Source organism: Octopus sinensis, linkage group LG9, assembly GCF_006345805.1.
Source record: "Octopus sinensis linkage group LG9, ASM634580v1, whole genome shotgun sequence".
In the NCBI taxonomy this organism is placed as follows: domain Eukaryota; kingdom Metazoa; phylum Mollusca; class Cephalopoda; order Octopoda; family Octopodidae; genus Octopus; species Octopus sinensis.
In genome coordinates, this window is record NC_043005.1 from 56,237,062 (window position 1) to 56,257,113 (window position 20,052).

The window sequence follows — 20,052 nt, forward strand, 5'->3', positions numbered from 1 at the left end:
ATGCTGCTAGGCATACAGTTCTGCCAGCCCACTGCTTTGAAGCAACTAAATATTGGTTTCAAATTTGGGTACAAGGACAGCGATTTTTTTTTGGGGGTGGGGTTCAAGTCGATCACATCAACCCCAGTGCTCAACTGGTACCTATTTTACTGACCCAAAAAGAATGAAAGACAAACTTGACCTTGGTTGAATTTGAGCTCAGAACATAAAGACAGACAAAATGGTGCTAAGCATTTTGTTCAGCATACTAATGATTCTCAAATAGTTGGTAGCTTTTTCTAAGCACAAATATCCTTTACATTAGATTTATGCTAAGAATTACAGGATAGATACAGTTGACTACATAACTTGACTGTTACTTATTTTGTTGACCTTGAAAGGATGATCATTGACCTCAAGGGACTTGAGATCAGCTCTGCCTTCTGTCTTTGATAATATTAATTACACATAGCTAACATTATAAAAATAAAAGTAAGCTCCTGTTTCCAAGAGTTTGAGATCCTGCTTTATTCTTCCATTGTAATTAATTCACTTAACTTAGATTGTTAATGACATGAAGAAAGTTGTGAAGGCCACATTTCATTTAATTTCCCCTCTCTTAAAGTTCTCCAACTTCACAGAGATGACTGATACATTGTGATACTAGTTTGAACATATTACACTATCTTGTTTAACCCTTTTGATACCAACCTGCCTGAGATCTCTCTTGGTTTTGTGGTACAAGCCTACTACTTAAAGTGATTTAAATTAAAATCACAAAGTGATTTAAATTAGAATTTTCCATTAATATTTCATGTTATGTTCCAAGCATCAGCCTAATAATGATAGAAGTTATTTTACTATTTTCTTTATTTTCAAAATTAACTGAATCAAAGAGGTATTTCAAGGGAAATATGGTAACAAAAGGATTAATGCCTCGCTACTTCTCTGAATTCAAATTCCACTGTGATTTGACTTTTCCTTTCATCCTTCAAAAGCTTATGTAATATACTGAATGTTACACTAGAAAACTAGCAATTAGACCTTGTGGGGAAGAATTGATATTTAGTGGAGTGTGGGTTAAGGGTTAGTGATTTGGATGAAACAGTATAATGCTTGAGAAATTGTATTCAACTATTTATTGAAGATTTATTCTTCCATGCTCTGAGTTCAAATCTCATAAGGGTTGAATTTTAGCTTTTAACCTTCTGGATTTGAAGTACAGTAATCTCTTGACTACAGTGGGTGTTATGTACAAACCCCGCATCTTAGGTGAAAAATCTGTGAAGTAGAAACAGTACTCTACTGTATTTGTTTTTTTATCATTTTTATAATTTGTATATATTTATTTTATCATAAATGCAAAGCAACACCACAGAGGAATCGACATAGCTTAAATAATAAACTGTGATTGGTGAACTGCAACATGGCAAGGGATTACTGTATCAGCTGGAGCAATCTGAAATACCTATACACATTCTTATGCAACATAAGCTGTTGTGCTTAGTCAGTACATGGAGACTATTCAGTTAGCATGGAAATGAATTATTCTATATAAATCACCAATGTCACCTCCACCACCACATTCTTTGTTTTCATATAGAGCTAAGGGTTGGATAAGTTTGCACTACAATAAGCTGTCGCTTGTCTTCATCTTGTATTGACTCATCTGGATGACTCAAAATGTTGACACATAATCTCATTGCTTTCTCCCATATCTCCAACAATCTATCTCTACATGAAATTTAACAACTGAAGCAGCCACCACAGTGATGGATCTCTGTTGTTGCCTTATCTGCTAGAAATAGCTGCTAAATTTCTCTCAAATTACAGCCTGTCATCTTAGAAGAAAGTGGAGGACACATTCATTCTTGTAATCTCAAGATATGGTATGCTGAAGAAAAAAAACTGACAAGTGGTCATGGTTGGAATGCTTTTTTATCATAGGTCTTTGTTTAGCCCAAAGCCATAGACAATGTTGGGTTAAATAACTACTCATGGTTATAATGAAGGTGGTGATAAGAAAATCTTTATTATAATGGAGCTTATGTAAATATATGTATATATGTAACTGAAATGTTTTCTGCTTTTCTTCTGACCATCTCTCACACCCTTCCTAAATAACACCTACCTCATGCTTCCACTTAAGTGTAACAGAGATGGAGAGAGAAAGAGAATTGCTTGCTGGCAGACAAATATATCATCCGATCTTCCTGTTGTATGACTGCATAACTGTATTTCACTTCCACATTTGATGATGCTTATGCATATCAGCTGGACTTGTTCTTCAACAAGAGAGTGTCTACATGGTCACTTTCCCTGCCTGCTGAAAATAACAGAGCCAAATGTCTCCTTCAAATCGTAAACTAACTTAAATGAAGGATGTTGGATAGTTCTGGATAAATGGCTAGATGAGATGGTCAAGACTGGATCACCATTCGTTATAAGTTTCTTCAGTCAAGGCTGATCAGGAGTTACACAACAAACAGATTTAATAACATGTTTAATTTCCCTCAGATCATGACCTACCACCTTAAATTAGGAGAGCTTACACACACGCACATGAATAATATATAAGAATATATATATATATATATATATATATATATATATATATATATATATATATATATATATACACATATATATTACATAAACTATGAGAATATAGTTCAGAGAGCACTTTTTCTCTTAGTAATAATAAAATCAATTAGAAGATTAGAAATAAATAAAACAAAAGAAAAAGAAAAACCACTGCTAAACAACACTATTAATATCTTTTCTTCATATATATGTTTTTTATATATTTCCTTATCCATTAAATCCTTCTTATAATGTTGTACTGCACACAATCTAGCATTTCTGATATTATCTCAATGTGTGACTAACAGCAAATAAATCAATACATAACTTATTATTTCATCTGTGGTTTGTTTCCGTTTTATTTTTATTATCTATTTTTTTGGGGGAAAACTGTTTTGTTTTTGATATATCGATTATTGATGCAAATGTGTGGGTGTGTATGTACACACACACACACACACCCTGGTTATTATCTTGGGGATTTTATTGGGGTTTTTTTTATATTCAATTTACCCTTGGATATAATCTTTTTGTTATTGTTGTTAGCTCTTTACAAATTGAATAATTTATGGATTAATTTCAATATCAAATCCTTGCCGCTCAAATGCAAGATGGAGATTTCGTCTTAATATTTGTTACTACTTTCACTTAGTGAAAGGTGACAAGCTGGCAGAATCATTAGTGCACTGTGCAAAATGCTTAGCAACATTTCTTCCAGTTATTTAGATTCTGAGTTTAACTTCCACCAAGGATAAAATAAGTACCAGTTGTACATTGAGACCATTGTATTTAACTATTGGGTTGTCCGGAAAGTTTGTGCCGACTTTTAAAGGAAAGAAAAAGGTCAATAAATACTTGCCATTACATTTTTAATCAACCAAATATGAACCGTTTTGTTGCACAATGCGTCTTCATCTTACCTTTAACTTGAAAATACCCTCTTCCCAGAAATGAGGTGGTTTCATGGCAAAGAATTTGTCAAGGTATCTTTTTACGTCATCCAAGGAATTGAAATTTTTACCATTAAGACTATTCTGCAGAGACCTGAATAAGTGGAAATCTGAAGGAGCAATATCTGAATATCTGGTGAATATGGAGGGTGGGGTAACACATCCCAGCCGAGCTGCAGCAATTTTTGTCTGGTTCCCAAAGCATCAAGTGCCAAAAATGAACTTTCTTATCTTCCATTTTATAGGATTACAGAATTAACACAGGTTATAGGAACATAAATCTTCTTCCACGCAAAGATAGCTTAAACTGTCCTTTAAATGGAGGTGTAGTCAAATCTTATTTTATGGACTCAACCATATTCTAAAATATGTCGAAATGTAAGCTACTATAAATCGGCACAAACTTTCCGGACATCCCAATAGCTCCCACCCTCAAAATTTCAGGCCTTGTGCCCATAGTAGAAAGGATTATTATTATTATCATCATTATTATTATTATCATCATTATTATTATCATTAATAAGGCGGTGAGCTGACAAAATCATTAGCATGCCAGGCGAAATGCTTAGCAGTATTTCACCTGTTGCTACTTTCCGAGTTCAAATTCTGCCGAAGTCGACTTTGTGTTTCATCCTTTTGGGATCAATAAATTAGGTACTGAAGTCGATGTAATTCACTTACTCCCTTCCCACAAATTTCAGGCCTAGTGTCCAGAGTAGAAAGGATTATTATTAAGGCAGTGAGCTGGCAGAATTGTTAGCAGGCTGCACAAAATGTTTAGTAGCATTTCATTGATCTGTATGTTCTGTGTTCAAATTCTGCCATGGCCAACTTTGCCTTTTGTCTTTTGGAATCAATGAAATAAATACCAATCAAACACTGGGGTCAATGTAATTGACTGGCATCCTTCCCAAAATTCCAGGCCTTGTACTTATAGTAGAAAGGATTATTATTATTAAGGTGGCGAGCTGGCAAGTTCATTAGCACACTGGGCAAAATGATAAGCGGTATTTTGCTCATCACTATGTTTAAGTTCAAATTCCACCTAGGTCAACTTTGCTTTTCATTCTTTCAGGGTCGATAAATTAAGTATTGGTGAAACACTAGAGTTAATGTAGTCCCCCTCCTCTGAAATTTTAGGTCTTGTGCCCTTAGAGAAAAGGATTTTTATTATTATTATTAAGGCAAGCTGATGAAATCATTAGATCATTGGAAAAATGTTTGCTGCTTTTGTTGTCTTTTTACATTCTGGGTTCAAATCGTACAAAGATCAACTTTGTCTTTTATTCTTTCAGAGCTGGTAAAATAAAGTAAGAGGTTGATGATATAGATTAAGTCCCTCCTCTCAAAACTACTCGCCTTGTGCTTAAAGCTGAAACCATTATTAGTATTAATATTTGGACAATATCCCTAAAAAATTACTGGCCTTGTGCCAAAATTTCAAACGGATATCTGATCAATGTTGTTCTTGAATATTAGGTTGTTGTTGAACCCCACTTCAACCTATACTCTTTTACTTTTCTACTTGTTTCAATCATTTGACTGTGGCCATGCTGGAGCACTGCCTTTAGTCGAGCAAATCAACCCCCAGGACTTATTCTTTGTAAGCCTAGTACTTATTCTATCGGTTTCTTTTGCCGAACCACTAAATTATGGGGACATAAATACACCAACATCATTGTCAAGCAATGTTGGGGGGACAAACACAGACACACAAACATACACACACACATACATATATATACACATATATACAACAGGCTTCTTTAAGTTTCTGTCTACCAAATCCACTCACAAGGCTTTGGGCAGCCCGAGGCTATAGTAGAAGACACTTGCCCAACGGGCCATGCAATGGGACTGAACCCAGAACCATGTGGTTGGTAAGCAAGCTACTTACCACACAGCCACCTCTGTGCCTATATTGAGTAGATGCATGATCAAAAGAAATCATTCAAGACCATCCTCTCTTTTCAGTAGATTATCCAAATTATTCTTCCTTATTTAAGACATCCTGATGTGCTTTGAGGGTGATTGGACATAGCAATCAGTTAATTTAGGAAAAAAGTTTCTAGTTCAAATCCAGTTAGACGTATGTACATATTTTATTTGATACTTTAATAATTCTGCTAATCCACTAGCCATAATAATATCAACTTAACAAGTGGAACCTCTTTGTAGTTGCTTAGTCTGATAAAAGGTCATACCCACTAAATGAAACAACAAATTATACAGAATACCCCTACAAGACATGATGGTTAATTGACTTTTACACACCTTATAAATAAGGGCTTATTAATAATATTTATTAGTAAAATATTTGAATTTCTCTCAGTTAGGTACATCCCATTACAGCTATCATGGCTGTTTATAATATGTATTCTTTGCTTCTTGCCTAGTCAAAAATAACATATATATATATATAAATATAAATCAAAGTATACAGCATTATAGTTTCCTTTCAGCCAATGTTACCAATTGGTTTTATATTAGATAACAGGTATACTTGCCAGCTATGAAAAGCATATATATTCGATAACCAGCCCATTACCTAATATTCATTTATCTAATATCTGGTGTGAAACCGATTGGTAAGATTGAATGAAGCGGGTCTATAATACTGTATACTTTGATTAATATACCCATTCTATTGACAAATATGTGTGCTTATTTATTTTCAGGTTAATAGTGTTAGTGTTGAAATAGCAACTCATGATGAAGTGGTCCAAGCCCTAAAGAACGCCGGGGAGAAGTTAACGCTGACCGTGAAACATTTCAAGCAAGCATCATATTTTCTCAACAGGGGTATGTCTTTTTAACAAGTCACAGTAAATTAATCCTCAATTAGATTTACTCTATTAATTGACTTAAATTCACCGCCCTTTTAGAAGGATTCCATCATTATCATTTATTCATTTATTGCTTCTCTTATTCTTTTTCACCCTTTTTAACTTTTTAACAATTCTATTGAAATATTCTACAAAAAATTATAATAACAAAATAAAGCAAATCTTTTCAAATTTTGACTATAAAGGCATGAAAGAAAGCACTGATATTGCTACTGTTACCATTGTCAATTACACTGCATATGAAGGAATTGCACTAGTTCTACTACAAATCAACTAGAATACTGGTGCATCTCATACAAAACTTTCTTATGATCCTCTGCTTATAAATCAAGTGCTTCATTGTCATTGCTGTTTGTTTGTTTGTTTGTTTGTTTTAAAGCTACTCTTGTTGAAGAAATGTTCTTTTATTTAAGAAAGAAATCAATATGAGAAGAAACATTGCTATCACGCAGATTATCTCAATTTTGTATGCTTCCTAGTGGGATCTTTTCTGGGATTTATTATGTCTAGTGTATGCAGCTAGTTTGTGTAACAGTTCTATATTCTCTATCATTTGCAGAATAAAATAAAATGATAAAAAGCATAAGATAAAATGATAAATAAAACAAATACTTGTTTTATTTTGTTTTGTTCCAGTTTCAGTCATTTGGCTGTGGTCATTTGAGACCCTCATCTTCAAAAATTTGATCCAATCATTTTGATCCCTGATCTTGTGAAAAATGAACTGCAAAGACAATATTAGTCCAAGGGGGAAAATAACTTGAATATAAATTTGGCAGGGTATTTCTGTTTGAATGTACTGCATTTTCTATTCCTTCACTATACACACATTCATACCTATATATATATACAAACATGTATGTATATATAGGTATATGTGATTTTATGTATGATGTATATAGGTGTGAGTGTGAATGTATATGTGCATGTGTGTATCATTCAACCACAGTAGTGGCTGAATAATATATTAAGTCCACCATTTCGTCAATTGTAGCAGCTTCCAAGCTTCCCCACTAATTCAGTTCTCTACTAAATTGCAAACTGTTAAGTTTTAAAGAGGACACCTCCTCAGTTACACTTTGGCATAAATAGTTTGAGATTTGGTTCAGTAGAAAAAAAGTTACATCAAAATAATTGCGACCTCCAGGGGGGCAGTAAGGCACCTATTCACCTTCAATTGACATAAAATTTTTAATTTTAAAATAAAAGTATAACTTTCTTAGGCTTAAATGATAGGAAAATGTATGAGGAATTCAGAGTCATTAGTCGCATTGAACAAAAATTAGTAGAAGAAAAGTTATAGGGTGAAATACTACGAAATTTTGAGTCAGTAAGAGAGTAAGGAAGTAATGCTTAGCAATAAGAATGAAGAATATATTGCTAAAATGAATGTTTATGTCCTAAGTCGGCGAGCTGGCAGAAACGTTAGCACACTGGGTGAAACGCTTACTGGTATTTTGCCTGTGTTTACATTTTGAGTTCAAATTCCGCCAAAGTCGACTTCACTTTTTATTCATTTCGGATCTATTCAATTTGACATACATTATTTAATTAATTTTTTTTTTAACTAAACACTTTGAAGCTTCCGATACTGGTACAATGAGTCACATACAACAGGGTTTACTCTTAACGTTTTTGACAAAATTTTGTATTTTAGAAGTTATTTCATCATAAGTTACAGAGTGACAATGGACAAATTTGTGTTTGATAAGTGCCAATACCCAAAACTCCCAGGTTTTGATTTACTCTCTAACTTCTGCCGATGATATAATTCATATTATACATACATATGTAAAAAAATCTCATCACGCAATCAAACTAATGACACACTAAAAGTATGCAAACAATGTATCACCCTACCCAGTATTTTCTAAGGTAAAATCCTAAATTATTAATTGACACATTATTAATTATCTTATAACAGCAATGCCTGAAAAAATCATGGATTACATGGAAAAATACAAGCATGGAAAGTAATATTCTTAAGATTATAAACTTGGAAAAGTACAGGACAAGTTATTACACTTGTAAAAGTATAGGACAAGCTATTACTTCAAGTAAAGAATAAGACATTTTACTTAAAATATTGCATCTAAAATTAAAATCTGAATATTAAAAAAATACTTTTATTAAAGTTTACAAATAACACTATACAATTTAAGTAGAATTTGGCTAATCTACTACCTTAAATACAGAAAAAGTGACTAATTAGACAAACTTACAAATTAGCTGAACAGTTTTGTACAATAAATTTAAGATGAGTACTGTAAAGAGTGATAAATTAGAAGAACAGGCATTTTTTGCTGCAATATTTTAAGTAAAAAGTTTCTTATTCTTGAAGTAATAGTTTGTCCTATACTTTTACAGGTGTAATAACCTGTCCTGTACTTTTCCAGGTTTATAATCTTAATATTACTTTTCATGCTCACATTTTTCCATGTAATATAGTTACATATATATATCATTATCATCATCGAGATCCCTTTTTTCATGCTGGCATGGGTTGGATAGTTCATGCATGATCAGGCAAGCCAGAGGCACCACCAGCCACTTCACAGAGAGTACTGGTTGCTTTTCATGTATTTATATATGTTACTCGCATAGCATTTATATATTTCTAAATCTTCTTAAAAATATTAGCTGTGGCTAGATAATTACAGCATATAACACCTACTTTTATCTATGAATATTAGACCTATTATTTACAGTAAATACTAAAATCATAAATTTTATAAACCAGAAATTATTCTCTAATACTAGTACTAACCATCAATTTTCTAAAAATTTTAATTTGAAGGGAGAATTGACAGTTAAGTAAAGACTAAATATGTATTTGAAAATACATATACCTCCTTATTTAGTATTTCACAACATACATACAAATACATCTTGACCAATATAAAAATTTATTTAAGGAAGTTTAAATAGATACATTTTGGATTTCATAGAGAGAATATCAGTTTCAATATTACATATATTAGCACTCATTTACTATATATTTTTTTAGTCTAGATTCATAATAAACATGACTGGAAGAATGAATATGCAAATCCCAAAATGATAACTAAGAAAATATCTATATACTTTAAATGTCCTTTTTTAGTTTTTCTATTAGCTACTGACAAGTACAAATATGACTATTACGATTTTCTATTTATGAATATCTGAGTCCATTTGTATGAAACAATTGTATAGTAACATGAAAAATAGAAAATATAATCCATTTTAACATCTAATTCCATTACATAAATATGAATGAATTTGTTGAACTTTGTTTAATAAGTCATATACTGGTTTTATATATATATATATTGAGAGAACAAACAAAAGAAACAGTACTCAATGCATGAGTATAAAAGATTTCCATTTTTTTTTAGTCAGCATAAAGTTACAAAAGTGACTCAAACACTGAGATTGTTCTGTATAGTCCTTACCAAACTCTCACACAAAACTCTCAGCCATTGAGCCACTTTTCCAATTTTCAACCAATTAAGAAAAAAATTAAAACTCTGCATGTGCATGCACACACACACACACACACACACACACACACACACACAATCATTGAATTGAGTGAAACAAATGAGAGATGTTTATAGTTTATTGAACTTAATAGTTATCTCATAACTCGGGTTTCATGCCACTGCATTCTTCAGGCAAGAACTGTTGCAATTGGATTTTGGTAATATATTTGTATTCATTAATATGAGTATGGTTATCTCAAGCTTGTTTTCATTCATTGCTTTCTGTTTTTGCATTTGCTATTTCACTATTTTCCTGCTTCTGTCATTGGTTAATTTTGTTGGTTTATTTTTGGTGAAGGTGTGTTTTTAATTTGCTTATTCATTTTAGATTTATTAACCTATTTAAGGATGTTCTTTTATGAAGTTTTTTTCTTCTGTTATTATGTTTGTGAAGGATGTTTTGTTGGTGAATGAGTTTAACTGTCACACTAACAGAGGATGCCTCTATTGTAAAAGATGTTTCATGGCTGAATGATCTTTAAATGGCTTTTTCAATAGGAGCAGTTATTGTGTGTGTGTGTGTGTGTGTGAGTGAGCATCTGGAAATTATAAGTTTGTTGGTGTGTATGCTTTAAGTTAATTGCTTGGCTTGAATGTTTGGGATATTTTGTAGATAATAGACTTTTGTATAATTTAATGAATAGAATTTGTTATCTGAATTGCAAGTTCTCAGGTGTGTAAGTTCATGTTTCTTTTTTTCAGTTTCACATTCTAACTCCCACAAATATCCTTTGCAAAAACATTATGCAAGAAAAAATGCACTCACACACACTCACACACACACACACACACACACACACGGAAATCTATGATTCAAACAACTCATGCTCCCCATTTAATTATCAAAAATGCTACGCATTATGTTCATAGAATCCCAAATATTTTAACTGACATACACACATCAAGAAGCATATGAATTTCAGATGCCATGCACGCATTCACACACACTCACACACACTTTTTCTCTCTCTCTCTCACATCCCTTAAATACCTACTCCCAACGAAATCACCAAACCAAAATCACTCAACAATGAAACCTCATTTACTATAAAACTATCCTTAATTATTGTTATACTCGGAGATGGCCATTATTTTATTTTGTCAATTAAACACAGTTGCTATTTATTTGAGCTTTACTTTAGTTTTTATTTGTATTATGTTTAGTATATATGCCTCTCAGTATTCTTTCATCAAACATTCTGTGACCTCATCAGTGACTTTCTGTCCCATGTGTCTCCTGTTGTCCTATTTATTCCATTTTGTCCTTCTGTGGTATGTATCTCTATCTGTGCATGTGTTTTTGTCTGTTTGTGTGTCTGTGTGTGTGTGTCTGTATGTATGCTTAGTATGCGAGTCCTATGTGCATGTATTTGGGTTTGTATATTACACTGTTTGTACCCATGTCTTTTTTCTATTTATTTATTTATCTTTCGTTTTTCTTTCTCATTCTACCTTTAGTATGTATACATATGTCTTGTGTGTATATAAGGGTTTGTATCTTACACTGTTAGTACTCACAACATTTATTAATTTTTCTTCGTTTTATTTTAGTCATCTGGTTGCATAGTGTGGTGGAGTGGAGTGGTATTATTACTCCATTCATGATTTCTGTTGAGGCTTTGTCAATCTTCTATTATGTATGGGGCTTCTGTAATCTGAGTATCATGTCTGTTTTCTGTGTCAATAAGATCCTAACATCTATGTTGTCAACCAGTCCTCCATGTTCTAAGTAAGCACTGACAAACTTTTCTCTCCTCAAGTTCCCACCAGTGTTCACTTATCTGCTCACCTATGTACGTCATTGTCCTGTTTCTGCACCATCCTTCTGTACATCAACTACAGACTACATTCCTAATCTTATAGTTTACCTGTAGGTTTATTCTAGACACTATACAGTTCCTATCCATACAGGGAGCTCTTTCAAATGAGTATGTTATACAGATCAGGAATTATTTTTTTTTTGGTGGGTGTGGCAGGGGGGGGGGTCACTGGTCTTTCTACTTCTAGAATCTGTAGATTCACTTTATCTAAGGTTTTCCTAAAAAAATATGCTAGTTTGCCTCCAGGGATAACATTGGCAAACATGAGACTGATATTTTTGGCTGTCATACCATAAGCTGACCTTAATTAGTTTCACAGTTAAACTCAGATTGCAAATAAACAGATTTTGCAATTACAATACAATAATACAGTCTTCCACAGAGTTTCTGTCTACCAAGTTTCACTCACAAGATATTGGTCAACCCAAGGCTATTGCCGGAAATACTTGTTTAATTCACTGGGCACTGAGATCAAATCAACATGTTTACAAAGCTAATTTCTAAACCAGATAAGCGATCAATAATGAAGAAGATATATCTTTTTATCTTTTACTTGTTTCATTCATTGGACTGCAGCTATGCTGGACGGTGCACCACCTTGAAGAATTTTTAGTTGAATGAATTGATCCCAGTGCTTTTTTTTTTAACCCTGGTACTTATGCTATCAGTTTCTTTTGCTGAACTGCTAAGTTATAGGGATATATATACACACACACACACACATATATATATATGAAGGGCTTCTTTCAGTTTCCATCTACCAAATCTTCTCACAAGGCTTTAGTTGGCCTGAGGCTATAGTAGAAGACATAGTTCCAAGGTGCCACATGGTGGCTCTGGACTCAGAACCATGTGGTTGGGAAGCAAGCTCCTTACCAGAAAACCCTGCCTGTGCCTATGTAGTAAAATAAAATAAGTACCATATAAAACCAAAGCATTATGTTGTGAGAGAAAGGAAGAGATCAACCTTTCAAATAATTTATCTTTTGTCAGAATAAACAAGTAAAGAAGAGATATAAAGTGTTCAGAGAACAAAAATATGCATGTCTTTAAAGAACCAGCATAGCAAATTATTGCTAAATGGATATAGGTGAGGGTAAGTAGTTTCTGGAAAAACCAATAATAAAAACCTCTGAATAGTGCTTGATAGAGAGTAGAGAAGGTGGGAGGTTAGAGCAGTGTGAGTAATATTGGTTTCAATTTTGGCAGAAGGCCAGTAATTTTGGTTGAGAGGATAAGTCAATTATGTTAACCCCAGTGCTTAACTGGTACTTGGTGTATCAACCCCGAAAGTAATGCAAGACGAAGTTGACCTCAGCTGAATTTGAATGCAGAACATAGAGGCAAGCACAATGATACTAAGCATCTTGCTCTGCCTTCTAATGATTCTGCCAGCTTGCCGCCTTAAAAGGTGTATTTCCTGGTAAGAATTGAAACTTCCACTTGGCTATTATGTCCCTGCTTTCATGCCCATAAGGCCACTAAAGCAGTCTCAGTGTGAGTAATATTGATTTCAAACTTTGGCACAAGGCACAATTTCAGGTGAGCAGGGTAAACCAATTTCATCAACCACAGTGCTCAACTGGTGCTTATTTTATCAACCCTGAAAGGGATGAAAGGTAAAATCAACCTCAGTGGAATTTGAACATTTCGTCTATAAAGATGGATGAAACACCATGAAACATTATGCCAGTTCACCACCTTCCAGTATGAGTAATATTGACATAACAACATGTATGAGTGGTGTGTATGAGTCTGGATGGTAACAAAAAGGGAATTTTTATTTTCAATAAGGTATATGTGGTTGTGAAGTGAGTGGAAGCAGGACAGGGTTAAAATGCATGCATGAACATGTATCAGTGTGTGTGTGGATTGGCAAAGAGGGAAATTAATCAGTTATTGCTACTTCAATAGTAGCTGTCCCTGATGGAAGATTAACTGTTATTCCTGAAAGAGTTATAAAGCAGCAGACACATGGTCTTATGGAAGACTGCTGACATTTACATGAAGCTGGGAGTAGTTTGAAAAATTGAAATGACAGATGAAAAGATTAAGTAATTCATTGCTATTTTGTCACAGATCCAACTTGCTAATCTCTGAACAATTTCTCTTGTATACAACAAATCACAAATTTGGCATTTAATGCAGCAGATTACAGATTACATTTTTTTTTTCTTGCGGTGTAAGTGAAGTAGCCAGTGATGGAGAAGAACGGAACAGAACTGCACAAAGTGATAATGTTCTGCAATGGGAGCTGGAATAAGAAAGTAATTCAAGTTGGGTGTGGCAAGAGGTGAAAGAGATGTGTATAAGATGGTCATCCAGAGTGTTGTTACATCTGGAAGAAGGGAGAAGCTGTTCAAGAAAGATGTGGCAGACAATGGGGCTAGACTGATGGACGGGGAACTAATGCAAAATGGTACCCTGGAGTGGTTTGGTTGGGGAAAGGACAGTGAAGGGAAGGGAATATGGTTGGCGGTGAAGCATGTCAGCAAGCTGTGTGAGTGGCTAGTCAGAGGCAAAATAATCAAATTGCAACAACTCATTTCTGCCCATTACCAACCAATTAAATTCTCTAAACCACTCCTACCTTCATTTTACTGTCTGTGATCTGCAACATCACAACCGCTGCTTCTCAATCCTTCCAGAAATGACAATCTTATGCTTGGGAAGAGCTGCAATTTGAAACATCAATAAAAGTTTAGCTTTCCTCTTCTGCCTCCCCCTACACGCTAATGAATATCCACACGTGTAGTTCTGCACCATCTCTTTTGTATTCACCTGTCTATACCTACAAGGTGACTTGTTTGTACCAACATTTTTTTGTTGTTGTTGTTTTACACTAAAATTGTAGGTACCAATCAAGTACTCCAATTTATCTGCCTGGTACTCATTGTGAAGTATCAGTCAAATAAATTGGTAACTACACATCCTCCCCAAAATATGTAGCTTTGTAACTACTTAGGAAATCATTAGAAACAAGGTTGGGTGAGTTGTGGTTGTGGTAGCTGAACAGTAGGAAGATTTGGTACAAATTAAGCCAGTAACTTCACTGCTCATTCCTAGTTGGAACTGTTAGCCTTGGCAAAGACATGAACATCACAATGTTGTTTACTTGTATAAATATGAGATTTATAGTATTATATCAACAAAATCATTATAAGAATAAAGAACAATCCTTCAAACTTTGCAGCCAGTTTAGATGCAGAGGGGGGAAAAAATAACCTCATCCAATTTCATATACCAAATTATGGAACAATTAGCCTTGTGGAAAAAGTTTTACAGTTTTTCAAACCATTATTTGAGAAAGAAATAAGCCTAAAACAAAACACTGCAATAACTTGGTTGATTCCTATAAAATCACTTTAGGTCAAGATAGAATAAACAAAAGAAAAGATATAAAGCTTTTTCTTGCATTGTACTTCCACTACTTGTTCAAGTGGCATATTAATATTTTTATATTTTTACTTGCTGAAATTTAGTAGAGGCATGAGAATTAAATTAAGCATAATAATTCATGAAGACTTGTAGTATTCAGTTAACAAAAATCAGTTTGAATTTTTTTTTAAATTAAAATTTCACAAAGTTAACAAAACAGCACATTAGAATTAAACATTAATTTTTTTTTTTATAATTTTACTATTTCCCAAAAACTTCTCCAAAATTATATCATTTATCTTCCTGTCCACTTTTTCCTTCAAAATCTACAATAATTTAAACTGAAAAATTTAAATATTAAGTAATCTCAGTTAGCTAAAATGATTTTTAGCAACTATTCAGACAAATAAAAGGAAAAGACTTGGACATTTATGTATGTGCGTGTGTGTATATATCTTTTGTCCATTACTTGTTTCATTAGATTGTGGTCATGCTGGTGCACTTCCTTGAAGAATTTTTAGTCAAATGAAATGACTTCCAGTACCTATTTTCTGTTTTTAAGCCTGATACTTATTCTGTTGATCTCTTTTTGCTGAAGTGTTAAGTTACAGGGACATAAACACACCACCACCATTTGTCAAGCAGTGGTGGAGGACAGACACAGACACACTCACATGCACATATGACAGGTTTCTTTCAGTTTCCATCTAACAAATCCACTCACATGGCTTTGGTTGGCTCGAGACTATTGTAAAAGATACACAGTGGGACTGAACTCTGAGCCATGTGATTGGAGAGAAAACTTCTTACCACACAGCCATGCCTGCACCTATACATCATCATCATTTAACGTCCGTTGTTCATGGGTTGGATGGTTTGACTGGGCTGGCACACTGGAAGGCTGCGCCAGGCTGCAGTCTGATTTAGTATGGTTTTCTACAGCTGGATGCTCTTCTTAATGCCAACCACTCCTAGAATGTTATGGGCGCTTTTACATGACACCAGCATGGGTGCCATTTGTGTGACACTGGTATCTGCCATGACTGCGATTTTGCTTGGCTTGATGGTTCTTCTTCTCAAGCACAACATAATGCCAAAGGTCTTGGTCATTGCCTCCATGAAGCATTTGAAAGGAACTCAGCCACCTCGCCCCCGTGAGGCCCACTCAAAATGAACTCAGCCACCTCGCCTCTGTGATGCCTGCTCAAAAGGAACTCAGCCACCTTGCCTTCATGAGGCCCAATGCTCAAAAGAAACTCAGCCACTTTGCCTCCATCAGGCCCAATGTTCAAAGGTTGATTTTTTTTTTACAATCTACCAGCACGGGTGCACTTGGCTTGATGGGTCCTCTTAAGCAGAGCACATTACCAAAGGTCTCAGTCACTAGCCATTGCCTCTGAAATTCAAAGTTTGAAGGTCATGCTTCACCACCTCGTCCCATGTCTTCCTGGGTCTATCTCTAGTACAAGTTCCCTCCACAGTTGGAGATTGGCACTTCTTTACACAGCTGTCCTTGTGTGTATGCATCACATGACCATACCAGCACAGTCATCTCCCTTGTACACCACATCTGATTCCTCTTATGCCTAACTTTTCTCTCAAAATGCTTACACTCTGTCAAACATGCACACTGACATTGCACATCCAGCGAAGCATACTAGTTTCATTTCTCTCAACTCTACACATGTCCTCAACTGTCATAGCTTATGTTTCACAGCCATGCAGTATAGCTGTTCGCACACAGGCATCAAACAATCTGCCTTTCACTTTGAGAGAGAGGCCCTGTGTTGCTAGCAGGGGTAGGAGCTCTCTGAACTTTCCCCAGCCTAATCTTATTCTCACTGCTATGCTCCCAATGTGTGTATGATAAATTTATTGTACTAAAGTACAGACAAGTAGAAAGAACACAGTACTAAAAACTTAACAGTAAATTGTAATCCTAAATGTTTTAAATTTGGTTAAATACCTGTCTCTCTATCTATACATCCATCTATCCATTCATGCACGTGTGTGTGTGTGCTGTATTTATAAGTGAATGTATATCTTTTATCTTTTACTTCTTTCAGTCATTGAAGTATGGCCATACTAGGTTTAGTCAAGCAAATCAACCCTACCACTTATTTTTCTTTTAAGTCTGGTACTTCTTCTGTTGGGTTGTTTTGTCTAACTACTGAGTTATGGGAACATAAACAAACCAACACTGGTTGCCATGTGACTTGACAAACACACACATGCACTTGAATGTTCTATTGATCAAATCAACTGGAACACTCATCATCTTAATCAACAGAGAACCAGGCTATAGTAGTCATTTCTGATTTAAACACAAGTTCAGCAAATCTGATGGGAAGACCAGTTGACAACATTGGCTCCAGTATTCAACTGTTATTTTATAGTAGTGATCCCCAAGGGGAGGAAAAAGGCTAAGTTGACCTTGACAGGATTTTATACCAAATGAGAATGTAAAGAGGTGGAGCAAATAGTGCAAGGTTATTTTGTCTGCTGCTGTAATAATGCTGCCAACTCACTGGATGACCATGGGATTGCACTTAGAAAGTTTCCCTCCAAAGTCCAGGCAAGGTTGTTTATGGAAGACCAACAAAATACCCATGCATACCAGCCTCCCTTCTCCATTCCACTGATGTTATCCAAATGAAAGGCAAAGGCTGATAAACTTGGCACCAGTGACATCGCAACTCATTTCTACCGCTGAGTGACCTGGAGCAATCTCAAATAAAATGTCTTGCTCAAGAATAAAACACACAGCCTGGTCCAGGAATTGAACTCTCTACATCATGATTGTGAGCCTGACACTCTAACCACTGAGCTATATGCCATATATATATATATATATATATTTACACACACACACACACACTCACTCACACACACACACACACACACACACACACACATATAGGTGCAGGCATGGCTGTGTGGTAAGAAATTTGCTTCCCAATGACATAATTCTTGCTTCAGTCCTACCATGTGGCACATTGGGCAAGTGTCTTGTGCTATAGCTCCAGGCCTTGTGAGTGGATTTGGTAGACAGAAACTGAAAGAGGCCCGTCGTACATATATAGATGTTTGTGTGTGTTGCGTGTGCATGTTTGACCCTCCCCGCCACCACCACTTGACAACTATTGTTGGTTTGTTTCAGTTCCTCTAGCTTAGTGACAGCAAAAACAGACTGACAGAATAAGTACCATGCTTAAAAGGCAGTGCCCAAGCATGGCCACAGTCTAATGAGTGAAACAAGTAAAAGATACATACATGTATGATATGTACAGTACATATATGCACACACATTCACAAACATGCATTATACATATTACACTATTGCTGTTCTTGATGGCTTTCACAGAATTATACTTACTTTCTTTTTCCCCATTTACAAAGTTTCAATTTTAACTATTTTTATTTTGTAGAATCAATTTTTCTCATCTATAATTGCACCAGAAATGTTTTGTTTATGTTTTTTCCTTTCATTTTTCGTTCTTTTTGACATCATATAGCACAATAAAATTACAAAGGCTTGGGAATGCAACCAATTAGATGGAAAATGTTTTGTCATAATGAACAGTTTCCACATCAAATGGAAACTTGCCTATTTAAAGATCTTCGAAGAATTAGCTATTTATTTATTTATATATTTTCCCCTTTTTTTTTTCATGTTTTCATTTTTAATACAGGTTTTCTGCTTTCCCACTTACCAAATATAGCTAATTATATTCAGATTGGAACCAGACAATAATTCACTAGACCATAATAATTACACAGCTTTCAACATACACTTCCTTCTATTTCTTTGCATTAAGTCTTCTTAGCAAAAAGAAAAAAATTAAATTAAATTAAAAACTATTCAATATGCATTTTAGATTGTATTTTTATATAATATTTTGATTGGTAGGAGGAGTGACAGTAGGTTGCTTTCAAAGGACGAATGGATTTTTAGCAATGAAGAGTTTTATGTAACATTTACTATAACAAGGAATACAGTTCGAAAGTGTATTTCTCTCCTGGTTATTATTTTAAGGAAATATATTGAATGCATTGACGCTGACTGTTCGCTTTATAATTAGTACATCAATGAATGTATCCCTGCTGTGTTTTAAATTGTTTCAAATATAATGCATTGAATTAAAAGAGTGAAACAGAAGACCTTGTTATATAAGTAACATTTTTTTTTCAACATTAGATATATAATCTAAAGCAGTGGTTCTCAGCTTTTTGTGGTTTAATGTTCCCTTTCACTGAATGGTGCTTTACAAATGACCCCTCTGTATGTTGTGCAGATTGAAAGGTTTTGCATATATAATAAGAAGGAAAAGAAAGGAAGAAAGAATAAGTACAATATATATATATTCTTTTCTACTTTAGGCACAAGGCCTGAAATTTTGGGGGAGGGGGCAGTCAATTAGTTTGACCCCAGTATGCAACTGGTACTTAATTTATTGACCCCGAAAAGATGAAAGACAAAATCAACCTTGGCAGAATTTGAACTCGGAGCATAATGACAGACAAAATATTGCTAAGCATTTCACCCAGCGTGTTAACGTTTCTGCCAGCTTGCCTTAATGTACAGTATATATAGCCACAGTTGTGACTGTGGTTGAGAAGCTTGCTTCCCAATTATGTGATCATGGGGTCAGTCCCTTGGGCAAGTGTCTCCTACTCTAGCCTTGTGAGTGGATTTGTTAGACAGAAACTGAAAGAAGCCTATTATGTGTGTGTGTTTGTGTGTCACACAAACACTGGCATTTTTGTATTTGTGTGTGCATGTGTATGTGCCTGTGTGTGTGCATATGTATGCATCTATATTTATACATTTGAATGTGCATGAGCCTTCTCACGTAAGATGATTAAAGAATTAATCAATCTAAGGTAAACGTAGTTCCTTGCAAAAAATCCAGGGCTAACTGGATAGGGGACAACAGCTTAGATTTCCTTATGATGCTATGATGCTAGGTGT

General features: G+C 34.6%; 1 protein-coding gene across 1 annotated transcript in view; it reads left to right on the forward strand.

The window, feature by feature from the left end:
- The window catches only part of LOC115215426 (gamma-1-syntrophin-like), a 77,788-nt gene that overhangs the window by 19,110 nt on the left and 38,626 nt on the right, over window positions 1-20,052 (forward strand). Inside the window, exon 5 of the mRNA XM_036505673.1 lies at window positions 6,191-6,314. Within this exon, the coding sequence (XP_036361566.1) occupies window positions 6,191-6,314 (124 nt within the window). The remainder of the gene's footprint in view (window positions 1-6,190; window positions 6,315-20,052) is intronic.